We start from the raw sequence: 24,558 nt of genomic DNA, 5'->3' as shown, positions 1-24,558 counted from the left end.
GGGGCCGGGCCGCGCTCGGCGGGGCGGGGCGGGGCGGCGGCGGAGTGACTCAGAGCCGTGTGACTCCTCTCACGGCCGGCAGCGGAGCAGCGCGGCTGCCTCCCCCAGGTAAAGTAGTGCCCGAGGACACCCCCCCGCCCGGCTCAGGGGCCCTGCAGCCCCCGCGTCCTCGCCGCGGGCCCGAGTCCCGCCCCGTGGGTCGCTCCGCCGGCGGCGGTGCTGAGGCTGCGCCGCCGCCATTTTGGCGCCTGGCTGCCGCCGCCCAGCCGCGGGGACCGGCCGGTGAGTGGGGGCAGCGGGCGCCCCCGCCGGGCTCCGCCGCCCCCGCCCCGCCCCCGCCCCGCCCCGCCGGCTGGTCCGGCCCCTTCCTTCCCGCCCGCCGGCCCGGGCCGGGGCAGCGCGTCAAAGGCCTGCGGGCTCCGAGGGGCCGGCAGCCGCCTGGCCAGGTGCTGGCGCGGAGGTCTCGGGCCAGGGCGGTGGGCGGGCGCCGCGCCAGGCCTGCGGGGACCCGGCCCGGGCTGTCGGGCAAGGGGCCGAGCCGCGCCGCGGCCGGTCTCCCCCCGCGCCGGCTTTCCCCGCCCCGCCGGCGGCCGGGCCCGGCTCCTGCCGGGGGCTCAGCTGCGGGGACAGGCCTGTGCTGGCGGGGATCGCGTTTCGGAGTGTTTGAGATCGCCCCGAGGTCGGCCAAGCGGATGACTTCACGCTGTCAGCCTCTTCTCTACTCGCGTGTCACTCCTCACGTTTGCTTTAATTTACACTGTAAGATCTTCAGCGTCGGGTCTCCTCTTCATTTGTACGTAAAGCGCATGCATACTACTGATGACCCTCTAGATAAATCTCAACATTTTACAGAGATTAACCTGCCGTTGAATACATCGGCATCTGGGCTGGAACCTGCCTGCGGCTTTGCGTCACCTACGCAAGAGTTTTAAATGTGATTAATTGTCGGACACTTCATTACCAAAAGATATTGACAGATTTGAGAGACTGTAGAGAAGAGCGTAAAAGTAAGGGAGATGAAGTGATTTGAGGAAATGTGGAATGAGCTACATGTGTGTATGTTGGCTAATGGATAGGTACGTAGTGGGAGGGAACATGAGTGTACAAGCATGTGGCAAGGGTAAACATCAAGGAGGAAATGAAATTATTTAAAGAGGTAAAAAGGGATTCTGAGAAACTGAGAAAAAAATTGTTGACTGTGTATTGTATTGTTGACAATAACATTAAGATATGTTAGATTGTGCAATAGTCTGTCTAATAGGTAGAAGCCTAATTATTTCCCATATTTTAATCTGAAATGGACAATTAATCCAGGCTACATAAATGTAGGGACCAATCTTTAACAAATTGAGGGATGGATAAAATGACTTCCAGTAACTAACCAATGCTTATTCCTAGCAATCCATAATGTCTAGAGACCCTGTCAGCTGAAACACTGCATCTGTCTGAACACTTTTACTCCTATTGGTGTAAGTAACATTAAAAATAATGTAACTCAAGGATTCCCAAACTTTAATAGCAGGATCACCCACTCTCATTTGCAACCCTATAAAATTGTTTGCGTGTAGAAGTAATATGAGGAAGGTATTGCAGTCTAGCCATCTTCTAATACAGTGCAGCAGCTGGAAATGAGGCCCTAGCACCATGTGACCAGCCAGCTCCCTGGGTCATCAGCAACCTCTGTTATAACTGAAAAAGATTAAAGGGAAAAATTAATTTTACTTTGTGTGTTTGGTAGTCACTTTCACTCTTGCCCTTGTTTTTGCGAGCTTTTCACATGCAGCAGGGAAGAGAAAAATATCTTTAAGGGTAGGAAAATGTGTCTGCAAAATGACAAAATTTGGCAGGGGACTCAGACATGCCTATGACCTGAGCCTACTTTTAACTATTTTTTTAATTGGCTAGATTTCAATTTGATATTGTCTGTGTGTCAAGGTTCCTTCCCCCACTCTGAACTCTAGGGTACAGGTGTGGGGACTTGCATGAAAGACCCCCTAAGCTTATTCTTACCAGCTTAGGTTAAAAACTTCCCCAAGGTACAAACTTTTCCTTGTCCTTGAACCCTATGCTGCCACCACCAAGCGTGTTAAACAAAGAACAGGGAAAGAGCCCACTTGGAGACATCTTCCCCGCAAGCTCTACACCCCCTTTCCTGGGGAAGGCTTGATAAAAATCCTCACCAATTTGCATAGGTGAACACAGACCCAAACCCTTGGATCTTAAGAACAATGAAAAATCAATCAGGTTCTTAGAAGAAGAATTTTAATTAAAGAAAAGGTAAAAGAATCAACTCTGTAAAATCAGGATGGTAAATACCTTACAGGGTAATTAGATTCAAAATGTAGAGAATCCCTCTAGGCCAAACCTTAAGTTACAAAAAGAGGAATATACAGTCCATTCAGCACAGCTTATTTTACCAGCCATTAAACAAAAGGAAATCTAACGCATTTCTAGCTAGATTACTTACTAACTAACAGTTGTAAGGCTGCATTCCTGATCTGTTCCTAGCAAAAGCTTCACACAGACAGACCCTTTGTTTCCCCCCCTCCAGCTTTGAAAGTATCTTGTCTCCTCATTGGTCATTTTGGTCAGGTGCCAGCGAGGTTATCCTAGCTTCTTAACCCTTTACAGGTGAAAGGGTTTTTCCTCTGACCAGGAGAAATTTTATAGCACTGTATACGGAAAGATGGTTACCCTTCCCTTTATTTTTATGACACCGTGTAGTAAGCCATTACTGCTTACACAGTGTGATGTCTTACTGTGGTGACAATGGAAGAAACTGATTTAACATATTACACTGAAAAGGATCCATGGTTAAAATTGTCAAAAGTGCCTAAGAGACCAAGGAGCCAAATCAATGGCATTTAAGTTCCTAAATCTTGTAGTTTAGTTTTTGAAAAATTTACTCATCAGTTAATCTATTTTAAGGTTTTATAGTATAGCTATACTATATCAATAGCAAAGTCCCTAGTGGACTGGTTCCTTCTCCCTTTTTGAGGTAAAGCCTGCTCGTGGTGCTGCTTTTTTGTTGTTGTTGTTGTTGATTTGCCTGTTAAGAGTCAGGCTTGATATGGTGCAAAGGTTTTTTTCAAAGAGAGATTTTGCAGCATCTCCTAAAGATGGTCAGACTGAATTGCCTAGTTCATTTAAATAATGAAACGGTTTGGGCACTTTGCCTGTAAAGCAGATGGCTGTACGTTCAACTGTAAGCTTAAAACAAGTGTAAACTTAATTTTACATTTGATATTTTAAATTTATTTTACAACATTGGTTTGTATCCATTGTCGGAGTTGCACCTAATGGGATAATAGGCCAGTGCTAAAACAGGAGGAATTACCCTTTGAGCTGCAGAGACCGTTTATTGCCTCGTTCCTTGAAATCTGACCCATGCCGTGCTTTTAAAAAAGTTCAGAATTTGAAACTTTGGCAGTTGGGTAACTATGCAAATCTTCTAAGTATGTATACCTCACTCATCACTATTGGACAAGAGGGTTCTGTTAAAATATCAGAAGCTTGAGTTCAGGTCTTAATGGATTAATCGGTGTAAGAGAAACTAGAAAATGTGTAAATCCCTCCACATACTTAGGGGAAAGAGCAGTAAAAGCCATGAATCCCCTTTACAGCATTATAAATGATGCAGACCTTTAAGCTTGGCCTTGTGTGACAAAGGAAGGAGTAAGAACAGCAAAATAAGGATAATGGACTTGAAAAACGCAGACTTTCACGAACACAGGGTAGAAAAAATCCCATGGGAAGAAAATCCAAGGAGTTGTTTTTTTTTCTCCTGCTGATAATAGCTCATCTTAATTAATTAGCCTCTTACTCCACCTTTTCATGTTCTCTCTGTGTCTGTCTTCTTACTATATGTTCCATTCTATGCATCCGATGAAGTGGGCTGTAGCCTACGAAAGCTTATGCTCAAATGTAGGATTCATGCAGGGTTCATGCACTTGGCAACATTCAGGGCACACCCGGAGTGTTGTGTAGGAGCAGTGCACACACGGCTCCTCTCAAGGGCATGAACCTTGGAATCTCGCCCAGATGAAATGAACTGTGGGAAGCCTCCCAGGACTGGGCTCAAGGCCCGAGAGCAAGGAATGCGGTAGATAGATATTGGTAAATAAGAATATTAAACAAAGCCAGTGTATTCCTTTTATCTGTTGGAGTATGTAATGCGCAGGAGGAGGGAGAGAAATAAAAGAGAGGGTGGAAAGCTGATAGGGAGACCAGCCCGTCGGCAGACCAGCCTGCTTGCTTGCTTAAAGCCTTGTTCTGTCTTGTATTTGAACCGCAACACTCAAATAAATTTGTTAGCCTCTAAGGGGCCGGAAGTACTCCTGTTCTTTTTGCGATACAGACTAACATGGCTGCTACCCTGAAATAAGGGGTTTAGGAGAGCTTGCAGTTTATCAAGAAGATTATATTAAAGGCACAACTGGAAATTATCCCAGTGCAAAAGAAAGATAGGAAGGTAGTAAGAGGCCAATATTGCTCCATCAGGAGCTCTTTAATGACCTGAAATCAAAAAGGAATCCTACAAAAAGTGGAAATGTGAACCAAAAAGGGCTGTTGTAAAGAGGACAGTGATCCATGTCCACTGAAGGCAGGTCAAGGAGTCGTGGGCTGTGTTCCCTCTAAGCTGTACAATTGAACGGCTGCCCAGGAGTGATTCAAGTGCTGTGCACTTGATTAGCAGAACTGTGCATATCCGGCAGTATGTGTTCAGGTGCCCCCCCACACACACTGTTTTGCTGCCATGTTGCTCTGCCCTCTGCTTTGGAGCCCCTGGCCAGCTGCTCCTGGGACCCTCCTGCTGGCTGTGCTGAGTGGGGGGAAAAGGGGGCTGTGGATGTCAGGGTGTCCCACTCCCCCTGCCCCTGTACCCCATCTCTGTAGAGCAGGGGAGAGGGGACAGGGGCTCTGGAACAATTTTTATAGTGGAGGTGCTGAGAGCCATTGAACCAAACTGTAAACCCTGTATATAATGGAAACCATTTCAAGTCAGGGAGTGCTGCAGCACCCCCCACACCCTTAGTTCCAGCACCTAAGGACAGGGCTTAGGAGTCGAAGCAGGAGAGAGCTGCTGCAATCTGAGGTCTGAACAACCCGCCTGGGCAGTGAGTGAGGGCCTTAGAGACAACACAGGTCTCTCATAGACTTCCCCAGCAGGCAGCACACACTATCTCTCTCTCACTGGCTCCCCCTACCCATGTACCCCATCTCTGCAGAGCAGGAGAACTTTCAGTGAGAGTGCCTTAAAGAGACTGTGCACAGCATCTCTCAGAAACTTCCCCAGCAGCCAGCGTGTGCGCACGCACGCTTGTATTGTTACATCTTGGTACTTCCTGCAGTGTGCATATATTCTCTGTAATTTTAGTCTTTCAAAGTGTGTTGTTTTAGGTTTTTTGACTAGTATATGCATTTCTCATAGATATTAATATTATTATTATTAAGGTCAGAAGGGACCATTATGATCATCTAGTCTGATCTCCTGCACAATGCAGGCTATAGAATCTCACCCACCCACTCCTGCAATAAACCTCTCACCTATGTCTGAGCTATTGAAGTTCTCAAATCAAATTCTCTCTTACAATTAAATTTAATTCTTTGAGTAGCGCGTTCTAAAATGCCTAACCTCTCCTGGCTGGAGTAATTATCCCTATGGTTACTTTTTAAAAATATATATTCTATCTAGGTTTTTTGTTTCTACTGGTGGCGCACCTCCACACATTACCTCGGTGCACAGAACAAAATTTATTCCACACATGGATGGAAAAAATTAGAGGGAACATTGGTCATGGGCGTAATTTACAGCGAGAGAAATATAGGAAAATCTTTCTAACAATTGGGGTAATTAATTTCTGGAACAGGCTTCCAAGGGAGGCTGTAGAATCCCCTTCACTGGAGGTTTTTAAGAACAGGTAGACAACACCTGTCAGGAATGGCCTAGGTTTACTTGGTCCTGCCTCAGCACAGGGCTTCCAGCCCTGCATTTCTGTGATTCTGTGACATGTTCCCTTCCTCACAATGATGCTGTGGAGAGTGTGAGGTGCTCAGATGCTGCAGGGATGGGCGTATCTAAGATAGATATTGTTGTGGACATGGCACCATAATTTAAGACTTTCCTTAAAGAAAGGAATATCTATTTGATCCAGTTTGCCTGTTCCTGAGGTACGAGTGCTCTCTGCTCCATCAAGCATCTTACACTTTATAGGTGCTAGTGCTGTGAATGTGAAATATATTATTTGTATTACAGTAGTGCTTGGGGGCCTCATTGTACTTGACACTGTACAAACATGGAGTATGAGAAGACCCTGTCCAAAGGGTTTACAACAGAAGTGGGCAAACTACAGTCTGCGAGCCACATCCGGCCCGTGGGACGGTCCTTCCCTGGCCCCTGAGCTTCTGGTCGGGAGGCTTGCCCCTGGCCCCTCCCCTGCTGTTCCCCCTCCCCTCCAGCCATGCTCAGAGTGGCATGGTAAGGGGGTGGCGGGGCACGTGCAGTGGTGAAGAGGTTGAGTAGGGGGTCCCAGGAGGCAGTCATGGGGTGGTTAGGAGCAGGAGGTCCTGGGGAGGGGCAGGGGGCGGTTGGGGAACAGAGGGAGTTGGATAGGGAGTGGGGTCCTGGGGGGCCTGTCGGGGTGGGGGTGTGGCTAGGTCTGGGCAGTCAGGGGACAGGGAGCCGGGGGGTTGGATGGGTCGGGGGTTCTAAGGGGGACAATCAGCAGATGGGAAGGGGGCGGGGGCTAGGCTGTTTGTGGGGTACAGCCTTCCCTACCTGGCCCTCCATACAGTTTCGCACCCAGATGTGGCCCTCGAGCCAAAAAGTTTTCTCACCCCTGGTTTACAATCTACATAGATAAGATAAAGGGTGGAAGAGAGAAATCACTATCCTAATAGCATCTTCTTTCAATGTGACATAGAGGTACCTTTGTTCTTAGGACTTCCTTATTTTTTATTTCTTTAGCCTCGTGTGTGCAGCATTTTATAGGCAACAAGAAAGGCAAGTCCCTGGGGAGTTTACACTCTAAATTAGATGTGACCTAGCAAAGGGTTGTGTTAAACCAGTGCTGAAGAATGGGGATGGGAGTGCAAGGCTTGTAAGCTATCTGGTTTGTATTGCCTTAGTCTCTGTCCCTGCTTTGGAATATGGCTAGTTGGAATCCTAGCTGAGTAGAGCACAGAGATGCTATTGTGACAGGGTGGCTAGGCTTCCTGGCACTTGTGCTGCTTGCTGTTTATTTGACTTCCATAAAATGCAAAACACTATGTTAATAAAACATGGCCGCCTCTTTCTTCTCCCTCCTGCTCTGTTCTCAGTGACAAGGGCTCCTCCCTTCCCTACAGGAAAAGGAGCAGCAGCCCCTAGTGCTGCTCTACTTTTCCTGCAAGGGAACTAAAACCAAGCTGATCCACTTGCCTGTCAAGAGTTTTCATGCCATCTGTGCTTGTACAAATCTCACCCATAATGTTGCAGTTCTGTTTTTATTAAAATTTTCTGGTTTGAAAAAAGCAGAATGAGTGATCAAAACCTGTTCACTCACTGACATCTTTACGTGAATGTATTTGGATAGCTGCACCCAATGTGGTCCTTAAATCAGGAAGATAAATAGTGTTTGCTTTGTTCTGGACACTGGTTTTGCTTGTCAGTAAACTCATTGTGCAACCATTTTTTTTTCCTGTGTGGCAAAGCCACATTCTATATAGCCGGGAGGGGCAGGCAAACTTTGAACCTTTTAAAAATAACTTGTTATCCAAGTGCAAAAAAAAGTTGAAATGACTTGTGTGAAAACTGATCCCCAACCTGACCACCTAAATAACAGCAAAAAAGATGCTGTACCAACTCTTTTGAACGAATTCCCTTCTGCCCTGACAGGTTTCAGAGTAATAGCCATGTTAGTCTGTCTTTGCAAAAAGAAAAGGCGTACTTGTGGCACCTTAGAGACTAACCAATTTATTTGAGCATGAGCTTTCGTGAGAGTTGTAGCTCACGAAAGCTCATGCTCAAATAAATTGGTTAGTCTCTAAGGTGCCACAAGTACTCCTTTTCCTTCTGCCCTGAGACACAACATAAGAAGTCTTAGCCCAAAGAGTACTTTTTCTGGGAAGTTGTTTGCCTGAAAATAGGGGCTTAGACTTTAAGTTCTTCCTGATGTTTAACTCCTCTCACTCGCATTATTGTTCCCATCCAAAAACCCATCAAATGAAAGTTATGGTTATGTAACTAAGTACAGACACTATGAAGAATTTTACCATGATTAAAAAATCTTTACATAAAAGAATGGATATAAGAGAATGTATGAACTTCAGGGGGTTTGGTCTTGAAGATGTCAATTTCTATTATATTTAATTTCAGTACCTGACTTTCACATCTACGCTTGTGAAAATTCCTATTAGACATTCCAGAAACAACCTGTTCTGACATAGTTACCAATCAACAAACCCTTAGGTTTTTTAGTTACTAAAATTTGTAATCCATGCCACATCCATCACCATAAAGTCAGAGTGCCTCAATTTAATAAAAAAAAAAAAAAAAGTGAAACTCAAACAATTATACAAGGAAAGAGCAAAATGTTACTTAGCAGAGGCGGTGCTCTGACAAAGGGGGAACAAAACTGTACTCATGTTTTGGGGATACTTCGATATGGTTAGAGTTGCCTGCAAGAGTGGTCTTTTGTACAGATCTCACTGTACTTTATATTGAAATATGTTTGTATATATTGCTAATATCTGCAGTAACTAGAACTACATACTACATATGATGATGTAGGAGGGCTAATTGATTTTTAAATCAGTGATTTAAATCACTGGGGTTTTTTGTGTGTGTGGGGGGGGTGGTTGTTGGTTTGTTTTTTGCATTTGTACATTATTTCCCTAAATAAAAATTTATTTTTATTGGTTGGTAACCATTCCCAGTCAACATGTTTTAACTACATACAGTCTGAACACAAAATCAGCTGTTCTTTGTTAACCAGGACAATACATTATATCTAGTTATTTAAGTAATTATATAGTTTAACATGTTTCAGAGTAACAGCCGTGTTAGTCTGTATTCGCAAAAAGAAAAGGAGTACTTGTGGCACCTTAGAGACTAACCAATTTATTTGAGCATAAGCTTTCGTGAGCTACAGCTCACTTCATCGGATGCATACTGTGGAAAGTATAGAAGATCTTTTTATACACACAAAGCATGAAAAAATGGGTGTTTACCATTACAAAAGGTTTTCTCTCCCCCCACCCCACTCTCCTGCTGGTAATAGCTTATCTAAAGTGATCACTCTCCTTACAATGTGTATGATAATCAAGGTGGGCCATTTCCAGCACAAATCCAGGGTTTAACAAGAACGTGGGGGGACAAGGGGAAATAGGTTACCTTGCATAATGACTTAGCCACTCCCAGTCTCTATTCAAGCCTAAGTTAATTGTATCCAATTTGCAAATGAATTCCAATTCAACAGTCTCTTGCTGGAGTCTGGTTTTGAAGTTTTTTTGTTGTAATATCGCAACTTTCATGTCTGTAATCGCGTGACCAGAGAGATTGAAGTGTTCTCCGACTGGTTTATGAATGTTATAATTCTTGACATCTGATTTGTGTCCATTTATTCTTTTATAACCCTGGATTTGGATTTATAACCCTGGATTTGTGCTGGAAATGGCCCACCTTGATTATCATACACATTGTAAGGAGAGTGATCACTTTAGATAAGCTATTACCAGCAGGAGAGTGGGGTGGGGGGAGAGAAAACCTTTTGTAATGGTAAACACCCATTTTTTCATGCTTTGTGTGTATAAAAAGATCTTCTATACTTTCCACAGTATGCATCCGATGAAGTGAGCTGTAGCTCACGAAAGCTTATGCTCAAATAAATTGGTTAGTCTCTAAGGTGCCACAAGTACTCCTTTTTCTTTTTGCGAATACAGACTAACACGGCTGTTACTCTGAAACCCATAAAAAAAGGTGGTGATCAATTGTTCTCTCTGTCCACTGAAGGAAGGACAAAAAGCAATGGGCTTAATCTGCAGCAAAGGAGATTTAGGTTAGATATTAGGGAAAACTTTCTAACTATAAAGGTGGATAGAAACTGGAATAGGTTACCAATGGAGGTTGTAGAATCCCCATCATAGGAGGTGCTTAAGAACACCACCTCTCAGGGATGGTATAGGTTTATTTTGCCCTGCATCAGCATTGGGGGATGGACTCAATGACCTCTTGAGGTCCCTTCCTGCCCTATAGTTGTATGATACTATGGCCTAAATTTACTATAATCTATTAAAATAAAAAAAAAAACTATTCAAGCAGTGCATGTTTGCTGTAGAAATTTTAAAGAAAGCTAAACCACTGAACTGGTGGAGGTAACTGGATAAGCACATGCAATGAGAGTGAGTGCTAAGCCAGCTTTCAGCAGCAGGACCCTCTTCCACAGCTGCAGAGAGAATATTGTGTTTATCCGAATCCTGCATCTTGGCAGGGGTTAGACCAGTGGCTCTCAACCTTTCCTGACGACTGTACCCCTTTCAAGAGTCTGATTTGTCTAGCGTACCCCCAAGTTACACCTCACTTAAAAACTACTTGCTTACAAAATCAGACCTAAAAATACAAAAGTGTCACAGTACACTATTGCTAAAAAATTGCTTGCTTTCTCATTTTTACCATATGATGAAAATAAATCGGAATATAAATATCGCACTGGCATTTCAGTGATAGTATACAGAGCAGCATAAATAATTGTCTGTGAAATTTTAATTTGTACTGACTTCACCAGTGCTTTTTTGTACCCTGTTGTAAAACTAAACAAATATCTAGATGAGTTGATGTACCCTATCGAAGACCTCTGTGTACCCCCAGAGGTATGCATACCCCTGGTTGAGAACCACTGGGTTAGACTAGCTGACCCTTGCCGTCCCTTCTAACCTTTATGATTTTAGGATTTCAGTTCAGCTTGTTCTGCTCAATGACTAGCTTGTTGAAAATTGAGAAACAGATGTGGAGTTGAAAAAGCAGGAAATCTTGTTTTCCTCTTCCAATCTATGAATAAAAACAAGGGGTGAGAAATGAGATTTACTAGTGCTAAAATCTTGAAGGACATGGTGATGAGAAACAATTAGTCCAATTCACTAACTACAGATAATACTTCCTTTGCTTAATAAATCATTTAGTTTTAAATACAAGACCTGTTCTGATAAATATGTTGGGTATAAGGTCGTTACTGAAAACCTAGTTTTTAAAAATGCTTGTTATGTGCAATTTTGATTGAATCCCAGTTTCCATCTAAAAAGAGCTTGACCCATCACAAAGACAAAATTAATCTAGTAAATAAGAAAAGTGTCATTCACCATTTTCTAATATAAAGTAAAAATCATGAATCTGAATAAGTGAAGCTATATAATTGCTTAAAAATGTGTATCAATATAGCTTATCCTCCTGGCTAGCAAAAATTATCACCAAATTGAGTTGTAAAACATCATGTTTTAATGGGTACCAAATAATGAGTCAGATTTTCCTTTGGAAAATAACTAAAGTACAAATACAAAACAAGATTAAAAGGTATTATTTAAATCACAGTTTCCTGCTTATGGATTCATGATTAAGGCCCTACTTCATTTGCAATATTGCAGAAATTGCTGATCCTGCAGTATTAGGCTTCCACTGCAATTTTTATTTTTATTGGCTTACTTTGAACAGTCCGCAATTTTGCATACATTTTGAGGTTTGCCACACACGCTTTTCTTCCCCATTAGTATTTCCCACCGTAACTTAGGTAGTTTTGGCAATGTAGTATGCTCTGGGTATAATGCTCTTCACAATAGCGAACTTTGAACTATAGCGAACCCCATCCCTGGATCCTACCTGGAATGGACAGGGGCACAGAGCTGTTCCAGCCCCACGGCTGCGAATGCTCAGAATGCCAAACCGTTAAATCTTTGGAGATGTGTTCTCTTTCTATCCATCAATCGCCCAGCACTGTCATGGATTTGATACACTGGGCAGACTCCAATGCAAAAGAAAAGCATAGCAAAGATGCAGAGCGGAATGGGTTTTTCAAGGAGTGTTCAAGGAAACCGCAGACAAACTGAAGGAACAGGACTGCAACACTGAGGAGTGGGCTGCCAGACCTGCTCGGCAAGGACCAAGGTTCAGGCAACCCACACTGTCCTTTATAACAGCAGTTTGGGTATTTGATGTGAAACAAGTGAACATGTTAATCAGTGCAGGGGCTCCATCTGGAGGCAATCCCTATGTCTGGCCATGAAGCTAAAGCACAGCTTCCCCATACGCATTTTCAAATGATCTTGGAGAGTTTTAGGATTTAGCTGCAGTTCTGCAGTGTTTTCCAGAGTTAGCAGAGATAGCAAAGCTACCACTAGCAATCTTGTGTAATTCTGTGGATGCTGAGTGTGCAGTATCTTGATCCAGACCCGTCTTCCCAAAGCAAAGACAGGGCATGATGGAGACTACTGTAGCGGGGTGTACTGCATTAACATTCAGTCCCTGTAAATGTAAAAGACTAAAGGGGCTGAACTCTATTTCTACAGCAGTTGCGTTAAGACTTTGTCTTCTGAATTTTATATTGTACCGGTCACTTTTTTTGGCTGTAATATAGTTGAAGCAAAATGTCTGGTTATCAAAACAATTCAAGGGCATAACATAATACTTGAGTGTTTATATTGTTCCAGGAAATTTTTTGTAAACAAATATATTTACTCCAGCTTTTCCAAATTACCACAATTAAAGGTCCATTATTACTTTTCTGTGATTTTTTTCCATGTTTTGTCCGCAGCTCAACTGCAATTATTTGACAGTCATCCCGCGATTCAAGTAGGGCCTTATTCACGATTGAAATGGGTGATTTAAGCTCAGAAGGAACTCCTGTTCCCAGGTCTGCGGAGCAGGATTGTTCCACTTGAGGTGGAGTGTGGGAGTGCCCTGAAGAGGAAGGTTGGTTGCTCCAGGGGGCTCTAGCACAAACAGCAGAACAGAGGCTTTCGTTCCATTCATGCCTTTGAGGCATCTAAGAGTTGGCGGCTGGTATCCGTGTGTTTGGCGAATTGGGCAGCTCTTCAGCTGGAAGAGGTGATGCTAAACTGGCGGGGACACCTGAGGGCTGCAGGGGGCCCAGTGACCCTCCTTTCTTCTTCTTGCAGGAACTGGACATCATGCTGGGCTCCGGATTCAAGGCCGAGCGTTTGCGAGTCAACCTGCGCCTGGTTATCAATCGCCTCAAACTGTTGGAGAAAAAGAAAAGTGGGTATCTGGTACGGTAGTTGCAGGGCCAACTCTACCGTGCTCTCTGCCTGACCCCAGCTCTTGCTAGCTGGGCCCAGCTGATTGTGCCAGCCCTGCCCTCCCAGTTGGTGTTTCCATCTTGTAAAACTTCCAGTGCTTGAGAGGCTGAGAACTGGGGCAGGGAAGATACAGGCAGCTGTAGAACCATGTATCTGGAGCCCTCTGCTTTCCCTTGAAATAGAATTGGCTCAGGGCTTAAAATATGCCCTGTTCCTGGGGTGCCCTAGAACAGGGGTTCTCAAACTGGGGGTTGGGACCCCTCGGGGGTCGCAAGTTTATTACCTGGGGGGTCCCGAGCTGTCAACCTCCACCCCAAACCCTGCTCTGCCTCCAGCATTTGTAATAGTGTTAAATTTATTAAAAAGGGTTTTTAATTTATAAGGGGGTTGCACTCAGAGACTTGCTATGTGAAAGGGGTCACCAGTAAAAAAAAAAATTTGAGAGCCGTACACTAGAACATAAGAATGGCCATATTGGGTCAGACCAAAGGTCCATCTAGCCCAGTGTATTGTCGTCTGATAGTGGCCAATGCCAGGTGCCCCAGAGGTAACGAATAGAACCAGTAATCAACTGAGTCATGCCCTGTCACCCATTCCCAGCTTCTGGCAAACAGAGGCTATGGACACCATCCCTGCCCATCCTAGCTAATAGCCATTGATGGACCTATCCTCCATGAGCTTCCCTAGTTCTTTTTTGAACCCTGTTATAGACTTGGCCTTCACAACATCCTTTGGCAAGGAGTTCCACAGGTTGACTGTGTTTTGTGAAGAAATACTTCCTTTTGTTTGTTTTAAACCTGTTGCCTATTAATTTTATTTGGTGACCCCCTAGTTCTTGAGTTATGAGAAGGCATAAATAACACTTCCTTATTTACTTTCTCCACACCATATATTAAAAATATATTATATTTATAGACCTCAATCATATGCCCCCTTAGTTGTCGCTTTTCCAAGCTGAAAAGTCCCAGTCGTCTTAATCTCTCCTCATATGGCAGCTACTCCATACCCCTGATCATTTTTGTTGCCCTTTTCTGAACCTTTTCCAATTCCAATATATCTTTTTTGAGATGGGGTGACAAAATCTAGAAAGTGCAGTTTGTCCTAGGGTCTCCCCACTAATTATTTCTGGCATGTGACCTGTAAGACAGGCCCCTGGGTTGACGAGATGCAAGCGTCTGGTACTTTGGTGGCTTCAGTAAAGCTGTAGCTGAAGCAAGCTCAAGGGCTACGTGAGTGATCATTTCTCTCTTGGCACAATGGCCTTTAACCCACAGCCTGGGGTTTGTAGTGCAGGTGGCAGCTTCTGTGACCATGCTCTTCCTTCCTAGACATTCGGGCAGAGGGATCCCCGTGTGTGGATGCCCAGTGCCCCCATTTTTATTATTGCCACAGCACCCAAAGGTGTTCCAGCGTCTCCCAGACAGCCTGGAATCCCTGGGCCCTGCCCAAATGCTCTGGTGCTCTTGAGCATAACAGTAGGGAGGCCTCGGGTAAGGGCGGGAGAGGGTTCTACAAAGCCATGGCCAGAGGAGAGGAAGAAGCTAGTGAATAAGATGAGTTCCAGTGATGCTGGTAGCAGGGCAGCTCTTGGCCACTGGGTAACCAGCGCTCATGCCTTGTCCTGCAGCTGAGCTAGCCCAGAAGGCAAGGAAGGAGATTGCAGATTACCTGGCATCAGGGAAGGATGAACGAGCACGGATCCGTGTGGAGCACATCATCCGAGAAGACTACTTAGTGGAGGCCATGGAGATCCTGGAGCTGTACTGTGACCTGCTCTTAGCTCGCTTCGGCTTGATTCAGTCTATGAAGTAAGACCTTGAATACAAGGTTACCTGTGGGGAGTGGGGGTGAAGGACCCGCTGGGACCTGGGGAGGAGTTACCTATAGAGCAAGAGTTTGGCATGGGCTTCCCATAGTTTGGAGGGGGCTGCATGTGTGTGTCAGTCTGCTGAGCCCTCTGAGGGTCTGTCTACACTGCGCTTAGATCCATGTGGCTGGTCCATGCCAGCTGGTTTGGGCTAAGGGGCTGTTTAATTGCAGTGTAGATGGGCAGGCTTGGGGGGAGCCTAGGCTCTGGGACCCTCCCCCCCTGCAGGACCCCAGAGCCCGAGCTCCATCCTGAGCCTGTGTGTCTACACTACAGTTAAGCAGGCCTTTAGCCTGAGCCAGCTGGCAGTGTAGTGCAGTGTAGACACACCCCCTAAAGATCTGCCCTGGCTCAGGCAGACTGGCAGCTCCTCTGGAGAAGATAGGGGTGCCTCAGGCCTGGCAGTTCTTGAGCTGCACACACAAGCAGCAGAGCTAGGGTGGGTAACCTACGGATTCATGTCTCTGTAGGGATCTGGACACTGGCCTGGCGGAAGCCGTCTCTACACTAATCTGGGCTGCCCCACGACTACAGTCTGAAGTGGCCGAGCTGAAAATTGTGAGTAGAGCTATGTCTGCAGTGCTGGTTGTGGGGCAGCCTCCCTGGCCTTTGGGGACTGTTAACTGCGGCAGAGGTTTATATTCCCAGCCTGGGCTTTGTGGAACGAGAGATGGGTGAATCTCTGTGGGGAGGACTGCACCCTTGGGGTCATTGTGGGGTGGTTGATTGGGGCACCCAGGGCATGGGAATGAGAGCACATCAGTGCAAAAGTCACCTAGACAGGAGTTGAGGTGTGTGTGGAATTGTGGGGAGGAAGCTTTGTATGTATTCTGGTTGTTTTACTTTTTTTGATGCATTGGGGGTTGGCCGCAGCTGGAGAGAGGACAGCCTGGGAGTCCACCGAGGTCGTGCAGAGAATCTCATTCCGTGGATGGTGTTTCTTGTTCATATGCTCCGGGCCAACTGATCACCAGACTTGGGGTTGGGAAGGAATTTTCTCCCATTTCCAGTTGGCAGGGACCTTTGGGGGCTTTTGCCTTCCTATGCAGTATGGGGTGCGGATCACCTGTGGGAATCATCTGGGTATATTGCATCTAATCAATTCTCTGCCCCTGCAGAGGCCTCTGGCATTGGTGCACCTCAGTCTCTTCTGTTTTCTGTGGCACACAAGAGCTTAGTCTCCGGAGAGTTGAAATGACTTAGTGTGACTACTGGGCTCAATATAGGGGTACCTGGGGAAATGTCATGGCCTGTAATAGACAGGAAGTCAGACGATGAGCTGGTACTAAACTCTATGAAACTATGTTGTTCTGGTCAAATTCTCCAGAATTTCTTTTCCACTGCAGGTTGCTGACCAGCTGTGTGCAAAGTACAGCAAGGAGTATGGCAAGCTATGCAGGACAAACCAGATCGGGACAGTCAATGACAGGGTAACAGCCTAGCAGGGAAGGCTAAGTGACAGGGTGGGGGCTGCATGTCACATACAGACACACATGCTGCTTCAGGTGAGACATCACCTGGGTTGTTCCCAGGATGCATGTCACGTTGGGGAGTGCTCAGAGCTGAGATAGCCCAAGCAGCCCTCCTTACTGAGACGTCAGGGGCAGTTCTGGGGCGCAGACTTACAGAGGCATGAAGTACGCAGCAGGGCCGGCACTTACTGTTGAGCTGGCAGCAGCAGGAGGAGCAAGGCCACTGAGCAGAGACTTTTTCCAGTGGCCCTGTCATAAGGAGCTCCTCACTCTGGAGGCCTTGCACCTAGCTGCCCAACAGCTGTGTGTCCTCCCCAGGGATGCTAGCTCCTGGCCTCTGCCATGCTGGCTGATGGCTCTGTCCCTGTGTTCCAGCTGATGCACAAGCTGAGCGTGGAGGCTCCCCCCAAAATCCTGGTGGAGAGGTACCTGATTGAGATTGCGAAGAACTACAATGTGCCCTATGAACCTGACTCGGTGGTGATGGTGAGTGGGGCAGAGCTGGAGACCTCTGAGCTGGCATCTTCCCCTGCATCTCCTCTGACAGCCAAACCATCTCCCTCATTCCTCTGGCACTGCCATGAGCTTTGCAGCAGCCCCCGCCCTGGGCTCCTCTAGTGGGCATTGAGGTGGCTGTGAGCTCTCTCCTCTCACCTGCTCCATATACACTCCTCTTGTAGGCGTTGGAATAGCCAGGAACCCTGCCTCTTGTTCCCCCCTTCCCGTATGCTGCTGTAGCAGGCACGAGTGCCTCTCCTAGTGAGCGGGGGGCTTCCTTGACACTGCAGAGGCAGCCATTGGCTCTCTGGGTTAGCAACACGAGCCCTTTCTCCCCCCTCAGGCTGAAGCCCCAACTGGCGTTGAGGCGGATCTGATCGACGTGGGGTTCATAGACGACACGAAGAAAGGTGGACGTGGAGGAGGGGGCGGTGGGTTCATGGCCCCGCTGGTTGGTCCTGACGGAATAGTGCCAATGCCCGTGCCCATTCCATCGCCCTATCCACCTATAAAGGGACCGGTGAGTGAGTGTGTCTGGCCTCGGGGGGCAGCTGAATGGGAGCCTACGTGCGGACTCAAGGGGAGGCGTAAGTAGCGGGGGCAGCCCGCTAGCTGGCGAATTTGAAGGGTGTGCCTGGGACTGAAGATATTGCCAGTGTAGCTGATGTTGCCCACTGCCCCTCCCATGGGCTCCAACAACTTTCCTCTGTCTTAAAAGAATGAGAATCCTGTGGGAAGAGAGGGTTCTCCCTCCTCTGACTGTAGCATGCTCTCACCGTGGCAGCAGTTGCTTACAGCCCTAAGCCAAGACAGGGCAAAGAACTCGAGTAAGTTCTGTTAGGTGGCGAACACCGAGAAGAACTGGCAGGAACTCTTTGCGAGCCAGTGAGGGGAGGGGGAAAGGATCAGAGGTCTTCAGGGGAAACTCCTCCTCACCAGGCCTGTAGGAACGGAAAGACAGCTGGGGGAAGGTTCTGCCTCTGACCGTGGAGCCTGATGAGCTCTCTGCAGGGCAGGCTAGTTGTGAGGCAGTCCAGCCACTTAGCAGCAGGGTCACTTTCCCAGCAAACGCTCCGTCATGCCTGTCTGTGTTCTGCCCGGAAAGCCTGGGCCTGGGCAGTGTCCAGGTTTTGAGCTGAACTGTCTCGGGGCAGTAACCCTCTGGCCATTCAGTAAAAGCCTGGAAGGGTCTTTGCCCAGGTTCCCGGTGAGAGTTCTGCACCATGCTATGGCCCCTGCACGTAGGTGGAATGCTCCAGGAGCTGGGGCCGTGGCATTCTCTCCTCTCTTGGTCGGATTGCTGCGTGCACTGGAAGATGTAATGTTCAGGTTTTAGTACCAGGAGGCGCTGGATTCCCCATGGCATTTGATCTGGTGAGTAAAACCATTTCTGGTGCGCTGAGGCTGGACTTGTCACTGCAGTGTCAGTGTCTGAGGCGTATTTGAGATGTTTTCTTGGCTGATATACATCCTTCAATACATTTCCAGACATGACGGTGATCACGGATGGTACAGTGAAACCCAAAGCTGCTGTGCTGTCCCACCGGCTCCCCCTGGCTTTGCTGACTTTCCTCTCTCTGCTTACAGGAGATCTTCAATGGAGTACCTGTGGGGACTTACCAGCCTTTTGCCAACCTACATCCACCTCCGATCCCAGCAGCTCCCCCAATGTATGAGTCTGTAAGTGCCCGAGCCTTCTTTATAAGCAGCAGCAAAAGTCCTGAGAAGAGGGCAGAACAGTAGCCAGAGGGGAGGCAAACTTTCCCCATTGAACACTTCTTCCCAAACACCGCTCGTTTCTGAGCGGCTGGGTCTGGCACTGATTGCATTGTAAACTCTGACGCGTGCAGCTCTTGAGGGTTCCCAGCTCAGCCCTGCTGCGCAGGCTGGGGCAGAGAGCTGGCCTCTAAACGCTGAGCCTGTGTTGCTTTATGGCCTTGATGATAATGAAACTGTAGCAGACTCTCCTGAGCTGCCATGTATTTAACAGGCAGACTATAAAGGGTTTGCATCTTTCCAGGTAACAGGTTTGCCATCTGCAGCCTTCATTGGTGTTTGACTTATCCCTTTTGGATCAATTTAATGTTTAACCTTAAATAAGAATTTTGGCTGACACCAGCTGATATGATTTATACAGAACAAACTCTTCTCTACCCCCTCACTGAGTTGTTGAGGGGACAGGGAGGGAAATTTCAGCTTGGCCTTTCTGTGCATGCTGGTGTGTGTGGCTACTGTGGCCCCATCATGGCTTTTCTTCTGTACTGTGACCAGCATCCGTGTATCTGCCCTCAGATTGTGCTAAGATGGGTGGGTGTGTGGCTCGGTCCCTGAGCATGCTGGCCCAGTGCCCCTGGTCACAGAAATGCAGTAGCTGCTGTTTGGAGCTTTGTGCCCAAGTTCCGTTGGCTTGGTTGGCTGGGGCATTGTCTAGAGTGGGTTCTCTCTGCAGTACTGGTCACTGCATGCACTGCGGGACCACGGCCCCACATCAGGCGGGAACAAAGGAGGGATGATTTCATCCCTCCATGTGGAACTCCAGAATTTCCTTGCTGCATGTGGCATAGCTTCTTATCCTTGCGTTGTGAGGGAAGAGGAACAGGTTTGGGGCTTGTCTTCTCTTTCCTCACCGGATGATAAATATTTCAGTTCTGCATTTGGATAAATCCTAGTTATCGTGTCTCCTGAGGACAGCTGCTTTGTGATCTGGGCTGGAGAACATGCCCCTTGTCTCAGGAAGGGAAGAGAAATGTATGGGGCATATCTATGCATGGTGCTGGGGCTTACATGTGACTGCTCCTCATCTGAGCAGGGCAGAGGGGAGCTGCCAGTCTCCACATGGCATGGGTGCTGTCCTCGGTGAGCTGCACCTGGAGGACAGCCCCAAGCATCACTTGCTTGGAGTCACGTCTGGGTGTGTAGTGACTGTCTGTCTGTCTGTTTCAGGTTGATGACCTTAGTACTGACAAGGATGTGTCTTCTGCACAGGTGGCTGGTGAGTACGCCAGGGAGGCACTGGGGACTGTTGACAGCTTGGGGCATAGGTTCCTGGTGTCACTAAGAGGAAGCTTCTGTCAGGAGGGAACAATGTGTCTGGCTGGAAACATCCGCCCAGAAATGGAGCAGGATGTGAGTCCAGACTGGAAGCACTAACACATTGGGATGATTCGGAGTGGGGTGGCTGAAAGGAACAGGGGCTTCCCCAGGGAGAAGTCAAAAGCCCATGACTATTCAGTTCCCAGTGGAGAAGAGTAAGCTGATGAGAGTTGTAAAAGGAAAGGAGTGGGGTAGATATATAATGTAGTCACTGATACAGAAGAGGGCCCTGTGCTTCTGGCCTCTTCTCTATGCCTGGAAGTAAGGTGTAAATTTTTAGTGGTGAGAGTAATTAACCATTGGAACACTTGGCCAAGGGCTCTGATGAACTCTCCATCACTGACAATTTTTAAATCGAGAGCCGGTTGTTCTGAAAGCTCTGCTCTAGGAATTATCCTGGGACAGGTCTCTGACCAGTGCTGCACAGGAGGTCAGACTAGATCACAGTGCTCCCTTCTGAATCCAGTAGGAACAAGGGGGCACAGCGTGAAATTAAAAGGCAACAGTTTTTAAACTGATGCCAGGAAATATGGCTAATTATGTCATTTACAAAGTATTCTGGTGCAGAAAAGAGAGGAAATGGCACCAGGGAGCTTTAGGAGAGAATGGGATGTTTCTGAGAACACCAGCGCTGATACTGGCTTCAGTCAGAAGATGAGGAGCAGTGGCAAAGCTTTGCTACTGACCACAAATCCACATTCTGTAAAAGCTACTGAGCTGCCCACATGCTTCAGAGTAAAAGCTCATCGGCAGTTTCCCACCAATGAACAATTAGATGCTCAGTGCATTTCTGAAGCACCCTCCATCATAGTGGTGTCTGGACACTCAGCAGGGGCATTGACCGTAGGCAGAGATGGGATTCCAGATTAAATGGGTCCCTTGTCTGCTCCAGCCTGCTGCTTCCAACAGTGTGGTGGAGCTTTCTGTGCTGAGGAGGATAGTCCAAATAGTTGGTGAATGCTGATGTGTGGGTTGGGCCCACAGGAGCTCTGGGGTGGGCTCATATGCCCCTGCCCACTTGGTGTTCGAGAGTTAACTAAGTTTGACATGAAGCGCACTTTGGAGAGAATGTGATGTTTGTCTGCTTGGGCTGGCAGAAGGGATGGGCTTCTGGAATTCAGAAACTCATTGGCCTGGGACTTACATAAGAACGGCCACGCTGGGTCAGACCAAAGGTTCATTTAGCTTAGTATCCTGTCTGCAGACAGTGGCCAATGCCAGGACTTATCCATATTGTTCAGGGCAGCTGGACCTGCAGAACTAACTACACTAGTGCCTTGTAGCAGGGAGCTCTACCATCTAATATGTCAGCGGTTGGCTAGAGACTGACCCACCTCCACTTGGCTCAGCACACCCATGACTAGGAGTGTTCTGCTATAGAATGCAGCTTTCTTCCAGTCTCTTCTGTGAGCTATGGGATTATCCCCAACAGGTCTCGGTGAGATTCCCCAGGGTATCTGAATGCAGTTTGGAACCCTGTGGCTCAGCTGAGTGCCGGCTGGGTGCCGAGCGGCACCGTGGTAGCTGAGTGCCGGCTGGGTGCCGAGCGGCACCGTGGTAGCTGAGTGCCGGCTGGGTGCCGAGCGGCACCGTGGTAGCTGAGTGCCGGCTGGGTGCCGAGCGGCACCGTGGTAGCTGAGTGCCGGCTGGGTGCCGAGCGGCACCGTGGTAGCTGAGTGCCGGCTGGGTGCCGAGCGGCACCGTGGTAGCTGAGTGCCGGCTGGGTGCCGAGCGGCACCGTGGTAGCTGAGTGCCGGCTGGGTGCCGAGCGGCACCGTGGTAGCTGAGTGCCGGCTGGGTGCCGAGCGGCACCGTGGTAGCTGAGTGCCGGCTGGGTGCCGAGCGGCACCGTGGTAGCTGAGTGCCGGCTGGGTGCCGAGCGGCACCGTGGTAGCTGAGTGCCGGCTGGGTGCCGAGCGGCACCGTGGTAGCTGAGTGCCGGCTGGGTGCCGAGCGGCACCGTGGTAGCTGAGTGCCGGCTGGGTGCCGAGCGGCACCGTGGTAGCTGAGTGCCGGCTGGGTGCCGAGCGGCACCGTGGTAGCTGAGTGCCGGCTGGGTGCCGAGCGGCACCGTGGTAGCTGAGTGCCGGCTGGGTGCCGAGCGGCACCGTGGTAGCTGAGTGCCGGCTGGGTGCCGAGCGGCACCGTGGTAGCTGAGTGCCGGCTGGGTGCCGAGCGGCACCGTGGTAGCTGAGTGCCGGCTGGGTGCCGAGCGGCACTGTGAGCGGCACGGTGGTAGCTTTCTGGTGCCAGGAGTCTCAGTGCTAAGTGTGCTCTTTAAAAACGTGGGAGTTCTGCAGCCTTTCGATAGGTGTCTTGGTTTGCTTGGTCTTAGCTCCCCTTGGAGTGGGGAGCCAGGGTATGGCCGCTTGTCCATAGCTTGTAACTCTGGGTTTCTCATCATAAATAGGTCCTGGACCTAAGCCAGAAGCCTCTACAAAGCCAGGAACTGGCGCTCCAGATATCTATGATAACTTTGTGCTGCCCGAATTACCATCTGTGCCCGATACACTGCCAATGGCATCTGCTGGTGCCAACACCTCTGCGTCTGAAGATATTGATTTCGATGATCTTTCTCGGAGATTTGAGGAGCTAAAGAAGAAAACCTAAGACTGACTCGGCTGTAACACCAGTGTGTGGTCTAGGAGCTGGGACCATGCTGCTTCTCTGTGAAACAGACTCCCATAGAAATCAGTTTCCTGTATTAACCTAAAATGAATGCTCTTTCTCTTGACCTCTCTTCCTGCTGTACTTATACCAAATGCTGCTGCTGTCCTGGTATCTGCTGCTCCAGGAGGGGAACTGTGGGCGATCTGATAAGACTGGAGCAGGGAACAGCTCTCTGATGGTAATTCCACAAGAAAACCTTGTTCTGCCTTCTAGGTTTGACTCCTTGTTCTCTCCATGGCTCTTGCAGTGTCTCCCACGGGGATGGGAGAGGGAGGGAGGATGAAGAATGACAAGTTTGTCTCCTTATGAAGGTGGGCCCAAGTGGAGAGTCACCACAGGGTGCCCACCCCACACACAGGGCACAAAGTGCTGAGGGTGACAGAAATCCCTTTCAAAAGGGTCACTGAGCCTGCTGCTCAGGCTGAGATGGGGAATATCATGGCAAGTAGAAACGAGGGCTTCCTAGAGGTTTTGCCGCACCTTATACTTGCCCAATTCTCCTGGCTCCACAGTGGATCCAGTTGCAGAGCTTATCTAGGAAGCTGATGGCCTTGTTTAGTCCCACTGGATTCTCAGGGAGCCCTTTGTGGCCTTTACTGCTTTATTTGGGTGGGAGGGTTTGTTTCCCTTTCACAGGAGGGCAGTGCTGTACAGTCTCTTCTGTTCATCTTCAGCCTGGGTCTGCTGGAAGCGCGCCCTGGCAGGACAGCGGATACAGAGCAGGGTTCGAGTTAGATGCTTGGCTGCAGCGTTACTGGTGTCACTGGACTCAGCACAGCTGAAGATGCTTGTGGCCAGACCAGAGATGAGTAGGCAGAGCTGCATCATTCTCCATCCACCCCGTTGCTAGCCAGTGCTGCTCTTGCTCACTGGAAAGGCCTTTAGAAGACGACTGTTGCTGTCTTCTGTGTAATGTATCTGTACATAACATTTTCAAACAGCTTTTCTTTAATGGTTTTGATTGGTTTGTATCTTGTAGATTAGTTCCTAATAAAGTCCAGGACCGAAGTGGCTGTGTCTGAAAGGCTACGTGTCGTCGGGCTGGGGGGCAGTGAGTGTAGCCACTCAGCACTGCCTGCTCACCTGGGGAAAGGGCATTGGTATGGCAGCTCTGTGTGGAGCTGAAGTGATGGCTCTCACAGCTCTCTCGGAAAGTGATTAACTGTGTCAGTCGTTGCTCCAGGTCGTAACAGAGGGGCCTGCAGGGCCAGCCAGCAACAGGCCGGCTTGTCATTTATGGGCACGTTGTGGTTAGCCCCTTCTGCTCCTGCCTTACTGTAGTGGATGCTCTCAGCAAAACATAAAAACATGGCACTGGAACTGACCACCTGGGTCATCAAGTCCAGACCCTGTTATCACAGGCAATCCTGGCATATTGTATCCCATTTGCAAATATATCAAACTAGTTAGTGTAGTGACGCTCAGACCTCCGTGGTTCAGGAGCCAAATTAATGATCAGCATCACCCAAAAGAGCCACAGTTGTGTGAATTAACTGTCATTTACTCTAGGGCAGTGGTCACCAGCCGGTTGATTGACCGGTCAATCCTAGAGACCCTCCCAATCGATCGCAATCTCCGGTGGTGCTGCAGGGCTGCCCCAGCCCCATGCTGCTCCAGGAAATGGCCAGCACAGCTCTGCGGCCCCGGCGGGGGGGGACACGACGGGCAGGGGTC

The 24,558-nt window shown here is 48.3% G+C and overlaps 1 protein-coding gene across 5 annotated transcripts; it reads left to right on the top strand.

Annotated features, from left to right (window-relative positions):
• IST1 (IST1 factor associated with ESCRT-III) lies at positions 1–23,892 on the top strand. 5 transcript variants are annotated; one of them, XM_048870766.2, is made up of 10 exons: positions 1–108; positions 13,144–13,243; positions 14,912–15,092; positions 15,622–15,709; positions 16,498–16,581; positions 16,999–17,109; positions 17,465–17,641; positions 18,709–18,797; positions 20,065–20,113; positions 22,625–23,892. In XM_048870766.2, the coding sequence occupies exons 2-10, from the start codon at positions 13,156–13,158 to the stop codon at positions 22,808–22,810; spliced, it is 1,053 nt and encodes a 350-aa protein (XP_048726723.1). In that variant the 5' UTR covers positions 1–108; positions 13,144–13,155; the 3' UTR covers positions 22,811–23,892. The 5 variants fall into 5 exon arrangements, with proteins under 5 accessions (XP_048726723.1, XP_048726718.1, XP_048726722.1 ...); XM_048870761.2 differs by having other exon boundaries at positions 18,709–18,801; XM_048870765.2 differs by lacking the exon at positions 1–108 and adding an exon at positions 211–282 and having other exon boundaries at positions 18,709–18,801.
• The last annotated feature ends 666 nt before the right edge of the window (positions 23,893–24,558 follow it).

This window comes from Caretta caretta, chromosome 12, assembly GCF_965140235.1.
Source record: "Caretta caretta isolate rCarCar2 chromosome 12, rCarCar1.hap1, whole genome shotgun sequence".
In the NCBI taxonomy this organism is placed as follows: Eukaryota; Metazoa; Chordata; order Testudines; family Cheloniidae; genus Caretta; species Caretta caretta.
Note: the sequence above shows the minus strand (reverse complement) of the source record. Positions and strands in the feature narration are given on the sequence as shown.

What these genes read in the sequence shown, in the direction of transcription:
- IST1 (XM_048870761.2), top strand. Translation starts at nt 13,156, where the DNA reads ATGCTGGGCTCCGGATTCAAGGCCGAGCGTTTGCGAGTCAACCTGCGC. An exon ending in ATCCACCTATAAAGGGACCG is followed by an intron (nt 17,642 to 18,708) that starts GTGAGTGAGTGT and finishes CTCTGCTTACAG; the next exon opens with GAGATCTTCAATGGAGTACC. An exon ending in CTCCCCCAATGTATGAGTCT is followed by an intron (nt 18,802 to 20,064) that starts GTAAGTGCCCGA and finishes TGTCTGTTTCAG; the next exon opens with GTTGATGACCTTAGTACTGA.